Source organism: Bubalus kerabau, chromosome 2 (genome assembly GCF_029407905.1).
Source record: "Bubalus kerabau isolate K-KA32 ecotype Philippines breed swamp buffalo chromosome 2, PCC_UOA_SB_1v2, whole genome shotgun sequence".
NCBI lineage: Eukaryota > Metazoa > Chordata > Mammalia > Artiodactyla > Bovidae > Bubalus > Bubalus kerabau.
Genome location: NC_073625.1, coordinates 153226762 through 153243590, shown reverse-complemented (window position 1 = coordinate 153243590; position 16829 = coordinate 153226762). Strand labels below are relative to the sequence as shown.

The 16829-nt window shown below is 34.0% G+C and overlaps 1 protein-coding gene across 3 annotated transcripts in view; it reads right to left on the bottom strand.

Annotated features, from left to right (window-relative positions):
- The window catches only part of KPNA4 (karyopherin subunit alpha 4), a 62153-nt gene that overhangs the window by 20326 nt on the left and 24998 nt on the right, over window positions 1-16829 (bottom strand). For 2 of the 3 annotated variants that reach the window (XM_055569208.1, XM_055569206.1), the window contains exons 2-11: window positions 11068-11112; window positions 10142-10231; window positions 10009-10038; window positions 9858-9910; window positions 6855-6950; window positions 6268-6353; window positions 4703-4789; window positions 2980-3149; window positions 2836-2880; window positions 48-179 (exon numbers count right to left, since the gene is read on the bottom strand). In XM_055569208.1, coding sequence (XP_055425183.1) covers window positions 48-179; window positions 2836-2880; window positions 2980-3149; window positions 4703-4789; window positions 6268-6353; window positions 6855-6950; window positions 9858-9910; window positions 10009-10038; window positions 10142-10231; window positions 11068-11112 — 834 coding nt within the window. Of the gene's footprint in view, window positions 1-47; window positions 180-2835; window positions 2881-2979; window positions 3150-4702; window positions 4790-6267; window positions 6354-6854; window positions 6951-9857; window positions 9911-10008; window positions 10039-10141; window positions 10232-11067; window positions 11113-12303; window positions 12602-16829 lie in introns of those variants that run through there. The other variant, XM_055569207.1, reaches the window with a different exon arrangement.

Sequence of the window (16829 nt, the reverse complement as noted above, 5' to 3'; positions counted from 1 at the left end):
TGTCATGTTTAAAGCAGATAGTAGCATGTTATTAATAAAAAACTCACCTGCACTTTAACTTCCTGGTGGCTGAGAAGAGGAACCAAATGAGGGACTATTCCAGAGTCTATTACCATCTGTATCTGTTCATTGCCAGCATCAGTAAGGTAAGAGAGGGCCCAGACTGTATCTACCAATATCTAATGAATAAAAACAATTCAAATAATCCTTGAATATTTTCTCATTTCAAAAAATTTTAACCATATGGACTAACCTCTGATTGTTCTACCATCTTCTTTCTTGTTTGCTCTCACTTAAAATCACTGGAATGTTAGTCTTCTCTGTTATACTAAGCACCGTCAACTATGAATGTCTATATCAAGTATGTTCATGTTCCCGTCATAGTTAGGATATTTAGGTTAATTATGATCCCAATCACAGATTGATAGCCACTCCTCAATCACAAAGATACAAATATACTATGTAGCACATAAAATATGAGAAAAAGACATTCTCTTTCCCAAATGCTCAGATGGAGGGATAATAGGCCCAAGGACATTGTGATAAATGCATACAGTTGGAAAGAGTATATGTATCCAACATTATATGTATATGTATCCACATTAAAAATATCTGGGGTAGGTGAATATACTCAAGGTGTTCTCACATCAGTACCATGTTGGTTGGTCTAAAGCCAACACTCCAGTATTAGGGTTATAGTACTTTCATCTTTTCCAACCAGTTTGCTTTGCTTTGTAAAACCAGAGGCAATTTCCCAGAAGTCTCCCACAGCTACAGATAAAGACATTAAGAGTAACCACAGGTCAGCCTGTGAGATCTATAATCAAAAAACATGTTCTAGTTTAAAAAAACAAAACAATGAACCAACCAACCAAACTATAATTTACATCAGCTGCCAAAACTACTTTTTTAAAAAAGCTCATGTAATTAACTTATTATGATTATATTTCAAAGTACAACAGGCCACTGTGTTTCATCTTTGTATGTTAAGTCCTAATTAGAAGTTATGGCAAAACAAAGTATGAAAAACAACTGTTAAGCTGCTAAATAATGCAATTATTGACAAAGACACAGTAATAAATAATTATGTCTGAAACTTTACTTTCAAAGTCTTTCTAGAATATGAACTCTATGAATCTTTACGTTCTAAATCAATGGTATATTTATAACATCCAAGAAGCCCCCAGAAGAAAACAGCACTTTGTCATTTTTCCTTTCAGAAATTCAAGAAAGCACTATGGATATTTTTTAATGTAAAAAGGAGACATTGAATGAAAAAATTCACACACATAAGGAAGTATCAAAACAAGTGAGACAACTAAATTTCAACTCACAAAAGTAACTTCATATGCACTTTTTGTGTCAGCAAAGTCAAATCTATGGATAAGTTTACTAATTACAACTCTCGTGTAATTTCAACATTTCACTTATGGTTTGTGGAAACAGTTTCGTTATTTTAGTTATTTTTACTTCTTTGATGGCCTGATTTAAGAACTTGCTCCTAAGTGTTAACCCAAGAAGATTTTATTTTTAGTAAACATTATTATTTAGCAAACAATATTACTAATGCTAGTAAAAAAAGAACAATGCAAACTGGTTTGGGAAATTCAAGATAACATCAAGAGTAAGAAAAATGGAGTTACAATCTCAAATGGATTGGGGTAAACAAGTGGAAAGAACACAACACAGCTCTGAAAATAAGGTCAACCAAGATGTCTGGTTTTTCCAGTAGACTTATAAACTTTGAGATTAATCTTTCTTGGAAATCTTTTAAAATAAAATATGAAAAATTTGACTATAAGAAGCCAAAACCAAAATTTGCTTACATTTGTGTTTTCTGTTTGCTTTTAAAGAGCTTAGACTATTTGGAGCTATTAAAAATATCTTTAGAGCAAAGATCATGTTCCTCTATGAATGTCAAACACATAATATAATTCTAACTTAATGTAGTATAATTTGAAGTTTAAGTTGTTCCATATCTTTAGAGAGATCTTGGTAAAAAGGTATTACTACCTAAGAAAATGAAGAAATGAAGCAGTTTGTCACACACTGATCATACAAACTGTGTTTTTAAAAACTACACATTTCTGATGGTTGCTATGCATTTTGTTCATGTGATTTCCTTTTACCCATAACATTTCTAGCTCCTCTAACACAGGAAGGCTAGACTGACTTTATAAGCAGTTAGATCTGTTTCCTACTCATTCTTTCTTCCTGAGTTGCTTTTTCCTTTGCTGTGTTAGAAAGAATGAGTAGGATATATTTATTATGTTTAAAATCGAGTTTGCACTGATTTTTTTCCCCTGTTGTTTGGATACTCAAGAATTATCTTTATACCAAGTGAGGCCATTAGCAAAGTCACTATAAATGAATTAACAGAGTAATAATGAAATTAAAGAGCAACTGCTGTTTATGGTTTGGTGTAAGAATGGTATATGAATACAAATGCATGCATAAAGGCACACATACTTTTTTTTAACCTTTAAAAAAATAATACCACTAGGTGTATGTGTTCTCTCACTGGCCAGCTGTCAAAATGAGCTTTCATAAAAAGATTATGAACAGTCAAAGATATAATCTTAGTGAGAGCTTACTAACTGGCAACTTTAACAACTTCTAATGTCAGTTTTTGCAAAATAAATACATAATATATGCACACACATTACTGCCCAGACCAAAATAACAGGCTTGATTTCACGTGAAATTTACATTTTGTGATATGGGTAAACACAGAGTAAATACAAAAATACCAAACTATGTATAACAGCTCTTGAACTGGGTGAAGCCTTAAATATATATACACATAAAAATATATGATGGAAAGCATTTACTCACATTTACGTCTGTGTGATGAATTAAAACACAAAGAGCTGGAAGAATCTAAAGAGGGAGAAATATATAGATTTTAAAATATACATAGATAAAAATATACACATAATAATATCTAGTTTTTTTAAAAAAACAAAAAACACTTGTTACCTCCTGAATGGTTTCCATTGGGGGTGGTGGGTCTTTGTGGCGACATAGGTTGACCATAACCCAAGTAACATTTCTTAAGAATGTTATAGGAATAGATGGACTTATGAAGGAAAGTAAAGGTTTCACAACTCCAAGACTTATGACATAATCTCTACACTGTGGCCCATCACCTGTAGGAAGGAAGATTTATTAATACAATAAGTAATTCAGAAAACATAAAGCACTGGGTTCAATATGCTGCTTATTGTACTTGAACCATATATTTTGATATATGCAGCAGTTTTAGACAATAATAACCTAGCTCACATTTTAGGTCTTTGAGCCAAGAGATGTAACATAAGGTACTAAGACTTCCTTTGTACATTATTCATGTATTCAGGTTTATATGCTGCTCACCTATAAAATGTTTTTATGGCATCTAAATGCCAGAAGCCTAAATAAGGTTTTCAAATACTTTGTGAACAGAGAATTGTTGCTTTTTGTCTTCTCTCTCAATGGTACTCTAAAAAACCTTCATGTTATAAAAAGAAATATGGGAATACCATTACAGAGAAAAATATCTAGAATTTATACTGATGACCTGACGTCAAAGCACAGAGAGTATATTAACTATAAATTATACATTTAAACTATGTAAACTATGTCTACAGTATTTGAAGATGAAATGTTTGTTCTTTTTGTATCCATTTATTCCATAATGTCACTGGAATTAAAAATCAGAGATCAAGATGTGGTATTATAAGCTATAAATCTAAAATTTGATATAAAGTAAGGGACTCTGGATATACAAACGATAGCATTCCTAACAGCAATATATTGTATGCCAAGAACAGTTTATAGGGAAATCTGCCCATTTGAAAACTCACAACTGTGGGGCACTAACCATACTTCACCTTCCACCTTGGCCCCCAGAAGGGTAATAAAGAAGAGCTTTATCAGAGCAAGGCTGATTACTTCCATGCAAAAAAAAAAATCTGTGGCAAAAATAACTTAATATAATGGTACACAATACAGTTCAGACCCCAGATTTTTTCTATTCTCCAGCTTTGTGAATTTTTGAGTTTGTGTAAACTTAATGTTGTAGTTAAAAAACAAATTCCTGAAATACTGGAGCTGTCTTTAATTATTCTTCTTGCAATTATTTATCAGAGAAAACCAGAAAGGTATGGTAATCACGGTGGTCAACATTTAACAAGACTGTCTATATGACAGTCATATAGACACCTGTATGATGATGACTTCATGATAATAGTGGACAACATTACTATATTTTACTGTACTAAAATCTATAAGAGATATAAAAATTTTCAACTTAAGATTCCTCTCAGAACTGCTATTGTAGAGAAAAAGTTTGGTGTAAGTTTTACCACCTCCTTTTTTCTTAATATTTCCTAGGACAGTTAAGAGAGTTGAGGAATAAAATGGACCTCACCGTAATGAAGGAGGATGAGGAAAATACCTAAATCATATACATATTTTGTAATTATTCAAATAACTAAGAGCTGACTATATACAAAGAGATATAATGGCATAAGCAACAAAATGTTCCTTCTGTTTACTATGTGTTTACACTTAAACAGCTATAATTTCTGTAAAATAGTTCATAAAAACTAGAACTGAAAACGGCAAGCTGCTTTTCCTTTTCAACTCCTAGTAGGCATTTGTACTACACAGTACATGATCACAACAATTGCTGGACTAGAATTACGAGTTTTAGACAAACCTATGATATTTCCCAGGGCCCACACTGCTTGCTCACAGACATTCTGATGGGGTGAATGGAGAAGCCTCAGGAAAAGTGGCACAGCATCTGAAGGAAGAAAACACATGCTATCATTTAAGTCTGAAGATATTATTATATATCAATTAGATTTTTAAAAAATTGAAAAAAAAAAAAAGTTGACAATACTGTAAACTGAAAACTGAACTTCTTTGCTGAAATTCCAAAAGAAATGAATCTATCAAAAATATATATATATAAAATATATTCTCATTAAATGATTTTCATTAGAATAACAGTAGTACAAAATTTCTGAGTAGCAGACAAAACTGCCACCATCAAAATGACAGCTTCAACATATAGACAAATATCAAATTAAGTGGATAAAACTTTATTTATAATTAAACCTGGATTTAAATTAAAAAAATGAATTCCTTATAGAGTAAGTATTATCTTCAAATTTGAAAAAAAACTCTCCAATAATTAAAATAACTTTTGAATATAGAAATGTAAAATAGTATATCACACGGGTCTTTAACCTGGCCACATGAGACATTTTGAATCAGAAAATGCTTCTGTTGCTTAACAACAAGGAAATACAGAGAGACATTTAACAGGATAACACTGCACTGAATACATGATTCTTCCATTTCTTTTCCTTCTGATATGGCTTTGAAAAATGCTACTTTTAAGTACACAGAGATCAGTCAGGTATACTTAGGTGTGTGTGTTAGTCATTCAGTTGTGTCTGACTCTGTGTGACCCTATGGACTGTAGCCTGCCAGGCTCCTCTGTTCATAGAATTCTCCAGGCAAGAATACAGGAGTGGGTTGCCATTTCCTTTTCCAAGGGATCTTCCCAACCCAGGGATTGAACCTGCGTCTCCTGCATTGGCAGGTGGATTCTTTACCACTGAGCCACCTGGAAGCCTTTAGACAAGAATACTGCTTATGTATTTGAAGGGGATTTTCAAAGTACCTTCTTAAACTTATGAATTTCTTTGTTTAGTGTGTGCTAAGTCACTTCATTCGTGTCCAGCTATCTGCAACCCTACTGACCATAGCCCATCAGGCTCCTCTGTCCATTGAGTTCTCCGGCCAAGAATATTGGAGTGGGTTGTCATTCCCTTCTCCAGGGGATCTTCCCAACTCAGGGATCAAACCTGTGTCTCTACTGTTTCCTGCATTGGTAGGTGGGTTCTTTACCACTAGCACCACCTGGGAAGCAGAATCAAATAATACTCATGGAAATCTCAAGTTACAAAACATAACTCAGTGATTATTTCCTACCTACATTTGTTGGAACATAAACAACCAATCCTATAATAACAATGAAAAAAAAAATTCAAGCCATTCTCTCAAAGGGCTACTTTATAAAATAGAACATGTCACTCACTGGGATAAGATGATCAAAGTAACATACTTAAGTTGGCTTATTTCAACTGCCTTACTGAATTCAAAGTAATTATTTTATAATTTAATCGCTCTATTCTTTCAGAAAAAGCACTAAGTGTTTTAAATAACCTGTTTTTGGAAAATTACAATTTTGTTTCTTAATAACCAACTTACTAGACTGAACTACTGCTTGAGTTTGTTCAGAGGTTCCAGATGCAATGTTTGTCAAAGCCCATGCCGCTTCAAACTGTAAAGAAGGACTAAAAAAAAAAAAAACAAATTGTTTTAAACAGCAGGAATTTCTACATTGGCCCAAAATATCTACCAACCACTCCTCCCTTCCAGCATTTTAAAAGTATTAAATATTTTGATGTAAAAGATCTATATACCCAGTATTTTTTAACTTCCAATGACCATTTAAAATATCTCTTTGGTATAAAAAGCGTGTCCTTATTTTTATTAAGAACTCTTTATTAAGATACCTGCACATTACTAACTAAACAGCTTTCTCAAGTAATTATCTGGATAAACTAGATCTTACTAATTTTCAAAGCTTAAAGGCTAACTAAATTCACTTGCAAGTTCCCTTTTGATCTTTACCTTCTCTTAGGGTAAACATATCATATTGTTTTTCACGTTGGCTTTTCAACTCCATCTTATAGCCTTTTTTTTTTCTCGTTGAAGATCTAATTAACTACTAAGAAAATGTTGTCTTCTGCAAAGGACACACCCTAAGTTATTTCTTAAAAGAATGTACTTACTTGTCATCTCTTTCAAGGCAATGGACTAAAATAGGCAATATTCCAGATTTTATTAAGTCATCAATTGGTGGATTTCGATCACTGGACAAAAGCTTCCTATAAGAGATACACATACTCCTTATGAAACTTAATGAAACATAATTAAATTCAAATTCATGTTTGATTACAATAACCTGAATATTTGCCACACTCTTTTGAAAGTTACTTTTTAAATTTATATAATGCAATTTTCTCTATTATAAAAAGATTTATAAATTCACAGAAATTATTACTAATTAGGAAAATGGTAGACATGAACCATTAGACATGGTTCTAACAACCATAAAGACATGAACACTTTACCACTTCTTTTAAGTTAGGACAAAAGTGTGTAGGATGCTGGTACAAGTTTATAGCTGATACCAGTTTCCAATTCTTTATCCTACTCTATACACTAAATTAAAGACCATAAAAGCTCAACAACATTCTCAACAACTAAAGGAAATGTTATTCCCATATATAAACCAAGTGATAGCTGCTAATTTACTATCCTATCAATGTAAACTCCTTGACTGAGCTTTGTAACATTCCACAAACTGACTCCATTTTATTTGTCTAACTAATTCTCTGTAATTCAAGGATCAGTTGTCTGTCCCAACATTTCAATCTAATTTGCAGGCCCTTTAAATCCTATTTCCCACACTTGGAATGCTCTCTTTTCTGTCTATTCAAGCTCTATCTATATAACCTGTGTGTGTATGCTTAGTTGCTCAGTTGTGTCTGACTCTTTACAACCCCATGGACTGTAGGCCACCAGGCTCCTCTGTCCATGGGGAGAGCTCCAGGCAAGAATACTGGAGTGGGTTGCCGTGCCCTCCTTCAGGGGATCTTTCCAGCCAGGTCTCCTGCATTGCAGGCAGATTCTTGACCGTCTGAGCTGCTCTCTCTAAATTCCAAGAATATTTACATGGCATACAGCTATACTTACTGTTAAGCATCACTATTTTTTATATAGTTTTGCCTTCCCAATTAGCTTCTAAACTTCCTACAGAGCAACAATTAATCCACATGCTTCCTCACAGTATTTTCCATAATATATGGCACAATTCTTTACACAAAGTAGGAAATAAGCCAGTCTTTGTTTCAAATTTGATAAAAGAAAACTTTTTTACGACTTCACTGAGGACATTCTTAAAGAGAAATGATGTTTTTTCTTTGATTGCAAAATGGTACATACCATATATACAATGTATCATTAGTTTGGTGACACTGTTTTGTGCTAAGGTGCCAGTAATTTACCCAGCCAATTTTGCAACATCAATGTGAATGCTAACACAATTTTTAAAAAATGGCAAATAAAGTCTTATTCTTTTTTAGAATTATATCTCAGGATCTCCTAGGGATCCACACACTGTATTTTCAGATACCCTGCCTTAGTACTTTCATTATCTTGCAGAACTCATGTTGAGAAGAGCTGCTTCAATATTTTAATTAACACTGACAATGGTGAGCATAATGTATTAATTTCTTAATCATTCTTCCTATTAACATTAATTTGTTGAGATATGAAGATTTCTGTGACTTTCTTCCTATATTAACAAAGACCTTTCTAATAAGTTCTTTAACCTGTAGAGGACAACACTGTAATCTTATAATTTCCTTATCAGTTCTAGGCCATTTACAGTGAACATACAAAAGTAGCAAAGTCTAATAAACATAAAAGGGACTCAAAAGCACTGGATAAGATATTATATGAAGATGTGAAGTCTTTTTCACTTTAAAATTTTATAACAAGTTAATTTCTTGCTTAAGTGTCTCTTTCCTACTGATAATTAGAACATAGAGTATTATTCTTACATATATAAAAAAACAAAGAAACCACTATATTGTACTATGATACAACCATGTCTTCCCCAAGCTATTTATTAATACAAATGTCTCAGTAGTTAAGTTTCTCTGGCTTTTCCTTTGAAATATGAGTGCACAGGTTTTACAACAGAAATATGTAAAATGATAAGTAGGAGTTTCTGTAGTCCTAAATCTTAACATCTTGCAGCCTGTACATGCTGTTTAGTTCAGTTCAGTCGCTCAGTCGTGTCCGACTTTTTGTGATCCCATGAAATGCAGCACACCAGGCCTCCCTGTCCATCACCAACTCCTGGAGTTCACTCAAACTCATGTCCATCGAGTCGGTGATGCCATCCAGCCATCTCATCCTCTGTCGTCCCCTTCTCCTCCTGCCCCCAATCCCTCCCAGCATCAGAGTCTTTTCCAATGAGTCAACTCTTCACATGAGGTGGCCAAAGTATTGGAGTTTCAGCTTTCGCATCAGTCCTTCCAAAGAAATCCCAGGACTGATCTCCTTCAGTATGGACTGGTTGGATCTCCTTGCAGTCCAAGGAGCTCTCAAGAGTCTTCTCCAACACCACAGTTCAAAAGCATCAATTCTTCGGCATTCAGCTTTCTTCACAGTCCAACTTTCACACCCATACATGACCACTGGAAAAACCATAGCCTCAACTAGACGGACCTTTGTTGGCAAAGTAATGTCTCTGCTTTTCAATACGCTCTCCAGGTTGGTCATAACTTTCCAAGGAGTAAGCGTCTTTTAAAGCTTTAATTCAACTTATCATTTGAGCAATATGAAAATTGTGAGAAGAATCAGCTACCCGAGCAGGAGCTGAAGAATCTGACTTTTAATAAAATTAAACCTATTATTCATTAAAGAATGAAGTTTTATAATGTTTTTCTATTAGTCTATAGCAATAACATGTCAAATCAACCTTTCTCCAGTGTTTGCACGTTTTAAATGTACACTAAAGTTTCTGGTTCTTAGTGAATTAGAAATTTGCTAATTTTAATACTCTAAATTAGAGAATAATCTTAGAGAATAATTTTTAAAATAAATTCATTAGGTCTATGACTATTTTTTATTGTTTGTCATCAAAGTTAATATAAGAAACAGGACTACTATATAGTAAAAATCCAAACCTGTTACAAACATTAAGTATGTCCTTAACTTACCTAGCAGCTTGAACTGCACTTAATTGAATTCCTTGGTTATCACTTGAAGCATTCTATAAAAAAAACAAACAATTTTTGATGCAGATACACAATAATTAGTTGACAAGTACAAGAAATATGAATGAGGGTGGGGGAGGGGAAATCAACTTACTTGAACTATAGCTTCTAGAGAGGTATTTTGCTAGGAAAAAGTTAGAGAAAATTAAGTTAAAAATTCACCCTGTAATTCTGTATTTATGTAAAAATCACAGAATTTTTAAATTACCAGAATAACAATAACTTACCACTCTATAATCACCATCTATGTCAGAGTCTTCACAGATATCTTCATGTGGTACATTCCTCCTCTTTAAGAGATGTTCATCTCTTTTATTCTTAAAAAAAATACAACTTCAGTTAAATTTTTAAAAGCTAAGTAGTTTCACATAAAATTAGACAATCCTGTGCCTACAAAAAAATACAAAGTGACTTTTAAAAGTAAAATGCAAATGCAGACAATTAAACCAAATTGTGAATTAAACAGGTAAGCAACACCTATTTGAGCCCCAAACTCCAAACACTACATTTTTAATGAACTGTGAACAATGTAAAAACAAACTAAAAACAAAAACAAAAAAAACACTAATTTGATTAAAAAAAATAAGAGTAGAGTTTAAGCCAGGACCAAACATACATATTTATTTAAAAGTACTGAACCATTTTATACATCATCTGGGAGCTGCTCTTTATCACCTAAAAGCAAAGTCAAAGCAAAAGTTGGGCAGTTCAAAAATCAGACAAAAATTAACAATGTCTTACAAAAATTAAGGGTCACTTGAATTTCACTAAAATGTTCAGGACAAATTTTAAAATATATTCTCAACTAACCTACTTTAATACTTGAAAAGTTGATGAAATTTTTAAATACCAAGCTCCTTTTATGGAGTAATTATTGTAAATAGCAGAACTATTTAGTATAACTATGACATACACTTTATATAAACCATTTAAAATTACAGAAGAAAAAACCGTCAGATAATATGTTTACCTTTATTTTAGATACTCGACAAAATATACCTTGCCAATAGTTGTCAAATTTAGTCAATATCTCCATTTTCAAAGAAAAAAGAAACGCTCATTTAAGCACTTGAGATTCATATACATTTGCTAATTTCTCTATATATGGCTGCTGTAATTATACTTGAAAGTACACAATATTAATCAGACTCACCTTTCTTAATTCAACTACAACTTCATTTCGTTGTCTTCTCATAGTCTGCAAGAAATTAAAGAAAATTGTTTTTAAAAAATCACCTCAAATTCCATCACCCAGAGAAAACTGCTATTAACATTTTGATGTACATCCCTAATTTTTCTTCTAGTCATATATATACATAAAGTCATATTTTACTCCTAATAAAGATTATATGATGATTTCCTATCTTCACTTCATCTTCACATTCTTAAATACTGAAAATCTCTTTGAAATTATTACTGGAACTATAATATTGGATATATCATAAAAGTTTAAAACTGTAACATAAGAATTATTAAAAACACAAAGGTACAAAGACTAATCCATAATCTCACTCCCTGTAAGAATTCCCTATTTAAAAAGTAATATATGTACAAGGTTAGTAAACTGAATTGCTTTAAAAAAGGGAGGTGGGCGAAAACCTTGCTGACAATTCACAGCCTCTTTCTTTAAAGATAAACATAGCTAGGTTTACTATGATTCTGATACACTTATTCTGTTCTTTACCTTACTTTTATTTATTTTATTTAAAGATCTGGAAGACCTTTCATGATGGTATATGCAGATCTATTTTATTCTTCCTAAGGAGCACATAATTATTCTATCACATACTGTAACCATTCTGTTTTTTAACCTGTTTTTCTCACTTTAAAGTTACCTAACACATGGATACATGCTCACTGTAAAACATCCAGACATTCAGAAACGATACCAGTTCACATTATGTACAGGACCACCTCATTCTTTCTAATAACTGCATATGCCAAGACATATTAAGTGGAGAGAGCAATTCATGAAATAATACTTAGAATGTCTAATAAATACATCAAACATATCTGAAGCCGAAACTTTTGATCTTTAACAAACATATGTTCTACCCCATCTCACATGGTTCATATGAGGGTGAGATTATGAGTTATTTTACTCTTAGTATTTTTGTATTTTTATAAGCCTTATGTTACTGTTTTAAAAATTTGCAATATATCCAATATTCCAGGTCTATTAATAATTTCAAAGAGAATTTCAGCAAATGGCAACTCTATCCTTCCAGTTGCACAGATCAAATTATATATGAAAGCCAACCCTAATTCTTTCTTTTCTCTCATATTACACACTCGATTTGTTAGCAAATCATATTGCTTCAATCATCAAAACTTATCTGAAATACAACTACATATGATGATTTCTCTGCCACTCTCTGACCCAACTCACCATTCTCTCCTCTAGATAACTGCAAAAGCCTCTTAACTTGCATCCCTCGCTGTTCTTGCTCTCCATCTTTCTTCCAGTCCATTATTATCACAGCAACCAAAGTAATCCTCATAGGGAGTCTTAATCTTTGTGTGCCACAGACTTCCTTGTCAGCCCAGTGCAATCAAGGGCCACCTTCTCAGACTGTTGCTGTTACTCAGTTGCTAAGTTGTGTCTGACTCTTTATGACCCTATGAACTGTGCCAGGCTTTCTTGTCCTGTATCTCCTGGAGTTTGCTCAAATTCACATCCATTGAGTTGGTAAGGCAATCCAATGAACTCATTCTCTGTTGCCCACTTCTCCTCCTGCTCTCAATATTTCCCAGCATCAGGGGCTTTTCTTTTGAGTTGGATCTTGGCATCAGGTGGCCAAAGTATAAGAGTTTCAGCATCAGTCCTTCCAATGGATATTCAGGACTGATTTATTTTAGGACTGACCAGTCTGATCTCCTTGTAGTCCAAAAGACTTTCAAAAGTCTTTTTCAGCACCACAATTAAAAAGCATCAATTCTTCAGTGCTCAGCCTTCTTTATGGTCTAATAATGCTCACATCCGTACACAACTACTGGAAAAACCATAGCTTTGACTATACAGATCTTTGCTGGCAAAGTGATGTCTTTGGTTTTTAACACACTGTATAGGTTTATCATAGCTTTTCCTCCAAGAAGCAAGTGTCTTTTAATTTTATGGCTGCAGTCACCAGTAATTCTGGAGCCCAAGAAAATAAAATCAGTCACTATTTTCATTGCTTCTTCATCTATTTGCCATGAAGTGATGGGACCGGATGCCATGGTCTTAGCTTTTTGAAATGTTGAGTTTTCTTTTCTTTTTTTTTTTTTTAATATAAATTTATTTATTTTAATTGGAGGCTAATGTTGAGTTTTAAGCCAGCTACTTCACTCTCCTTTCACCCTTATCAAGAGGCTCTTTAGTTCCTCTTTGCTTCCTGCCATAAGGGTGGTGTCATCTGCATATCTGAGGTTATTGATATTTCTCCCAGCAATCTTGATTCCAGTTTGTGCTTCATCCAGCCCAGCATTTCACATGATGTACTCTGCATAGAAGTTAAATAAGCAGGGTGACAATATACAGCCTTGACATACTCCTTCCCCAATTACGAACCAGTCTGTTGTTCCATGTCCGGTTCTAACTGTTGCTTCTTGACCTGCACACAGGTCCTCCTCCTCGCAGGAGGCAGGTCAGGTGGTCTGGTATTCCCATTTCACAGTTTGTTGTGATCCACACAGTCAAAGGCTTTTGTGGAGTCAATGAAACAGAAGTAGATGTTTTTCTGGAATTCTCTTGCTTTTTCTATGACCCAACAGATGTTGGCAATTTGATCTCCAGTTCCTCTGCCTTTTCTAAACCCAGCTTGTTCATCTGGAAGTGTTCGATTCATGTATTGCTGAAGCCTAGCTTGAAGAATTTTGAGCATTATCTTGCTAACATGTAAAGTGAGCGCAATCATACAGTATTGCCCTTCTTTGGGACTGGAATGAAAACTCACCTTTTCCAGTCCTGTGGCCACTGCTGAGTTCTCCAAATTTGCTGACATACTGAGTGCAGCATGTCATTAAATCATCTTTTAGGATGTTAAAATAGCTCAACTGGAATTCCATCACCTCCACTAGCTTTGTAGAAATGCTTCCTAATGTTCACTTGACTTCACACTCCAGGATGTCTGGCTCCAGATGAGTGACCACACCATTGTGATTATATGCGTCACTAAGACCTTTTTTTGTACAGTTCTTCTGTGTATTCTTGCCATCTCTTCTTAATCTCTTCTCCTGTTCTCCTTTATTGCGCTCATCTTTGTATGAAAATGTTCCCTTGGTAACTCCAATTTTCTTGAAGAGATCTCTAGCCTTTCCTTTTCTATTGTTTTCCTCTATTTCTTTGCACTGTTAACTTAAGGCTTTCTTATCCCTCCCTGCTATTCTCTGGAACTCAGATAGTGGTTTTAAATATAGCAATGAAATATGGACTATTACCAAAAAAGCCAATTAAATGTATTGTTACCAAAATATAGAAAACATGAAACAACAAACTGTAATACATATGCTTCATTGTCATATTAAATGGAACCCAGCAGTTCCATAATAATTACTATACTTTCAAAGTAATGATGACCATGAATGGTATTTCAGGATATCTTGCAACAAAACTGATTTTTATAGGCGGTAACAAAAATCACAGGTAACTTTAATAAATATGGAGGTTTATTGGCTACATTATTAACTGAAGGAAATACTCTTTCAGCTAGAAGTTAGTGAAAACAAGGATGCAATTATTTTTTTTCTAAGTTCCCAGGTTTTCTTGAATTCTACCCATAGTCTTCATGGGAAAGAAAGACTCAGTAAAGAAACCCTTTCTAAAAAGTCATTCAGATCATTTTACGTCCCTCTTCAAAACCTACCAATGGTTTTCCACTTTGGAGTAAATGCCAAATCACTGCAATGGCTTTAGTATTCCATCTCATCCCGTCCCTGGTTACCACCTCCTAGATTTCAATTCCTATGATTCTCTCCATCCATTCTGCTGTATCCTCACTAACATTACTATTTCTCTAACACACTGGAAATTCTCTCTTCAACGCATTTTCTAACACACCATATAGCAACTACTAAGAAAATGGACTCTAGAAATAAACTGATTGGGTTTAATTTTCAGCCATAATAATTGTTACCATGCCTCAGTTTCCTCATCTATACAATGGGGATTAATAAAAAAATAAAAAAAAAAAAAACAAAAAACCACCTATGGGCTTCCATGGTAGCTCAGTGGTACAGAACCCACCTGCCAATGCAGGAGACGAGGGTTCAATCCCCGGGTCGGGAAGATTCCTGGGAGAAGGAAATGGCAATCTACTCTAGTATTCTTGCCTATGGAATCTCAGGGACAGTGGAGCCTGGCAGGCTACAGTGCATGGGGTCGCAAAAGAGTTGGACATGACTTAGCAACTGAAGAACAATAACAAAAATACCTGTATCATAGGATTACTGTAAGGATTAAACAAACACAAAGTACATAAAATTTCTGGCACATAGTGCACGTTAAGGTATTTATTATTGCTATTGTTATATCCTCAGGCTGTAATGCTCTTCCCTCAATATCTGCAGTGTTCGCTCATCTTCGAGTGTTTCAAATGTCACCTCCACGATGAGGTCTTCCTTTTCCTAACTATCCAGCAACTATACATCTATGTATCTGGGTACTGGGCTTCTCTGTCTAATTTTTCTCCACAGCCCTTACAACATTTTAATATACTATGTAAAACTTTATTTGCTTATTGTTCCCTTCCTCCACTAGAATATATGTTCTATATATAAGGAATAACATGAGGAATAAATATTCCTTCTCAAAATGTACTGATCTTAAATGTGTGGAAATCTTTACCTCAATTTTTGACCAAATCAATTTATCCCATCTTTGTTTAAGTGATCATTTGAGCTTTGGTAAAGCTATGGAATTTAAAAATATGACAACTAAAAATACTAGTATTAGTATTGTATAGTATGCTGCAAATGAGTAAAAACAATTAGCCAAATATTATAATAAGACTTTCAATATTCACCATGGTTCAATCATTACAGCCTTCAGAGGTAAGAAGAAAAAATCTTTCTTTCTTTTTGCAAATAAGGAAACTGAGGCTTAGAAAAGTCAAATTATTTGACCAAGGCTACATGGCTAGAAGTGTGACACCCAGTATTACAATTTAGAGCGTATGTGCATGCTTAGTCGCTCAACTGTGTCTGACTCTTTCTGACCCATGGGCGTTAGCCCACGAGGCTCCTCTGTCTATGTGACTCTCCAGGCAAGAACACTGAAGTGGGTAGTCATTTCTTTCTCCAGGGGATCTTCCTGACCCAGGGATAGAACCCACATTTCCTGCATTTCAGGCAGTAAAGGATCCTTTACTGTCTGAGCCACCAGGGAGGCCCAGAATTCAGTTTCATACATAGCCAATTAACCACTAAGTGATACTGTCTCCCACAAGTCAAATGGAGTTCAAGCCAGTTTTTAGAGCCAATGGTTCATTCTAAAGCAGAAGCACCACTATCAAGACAATGGGCTTTTCACTGTATCACAATACTAAAACAATAAACAACTCAAGTAAACAGTAACAAAAAACAATGTCCTATGTCTCACACACAGAAAATAAAACCTGCAAAATGTACTAAGGTTTGTCTAGTAAAAGGCAGACTTCTGAGGGACAGAGATGATTTCTAGTCTGGTTTCTCATCCCATTTAAAGAAGTGGGATTAAGGTATAATCAACAGGCTGTAACTTCTTTTTAATAAAGCAAGCTATTAATAAATCCTAAACAACTGCTATATGTACACAAAATTCCCCATTTTAATCTATCTTATTTATTACATTTAGAGTTTCTGATAATTTGAACCACTACAAAAGGATTTATCAAACTAATTTAGACTACAGTTATGACATAAGCTTTGGGCTATTACTAGCCATAGAAACATACAAAA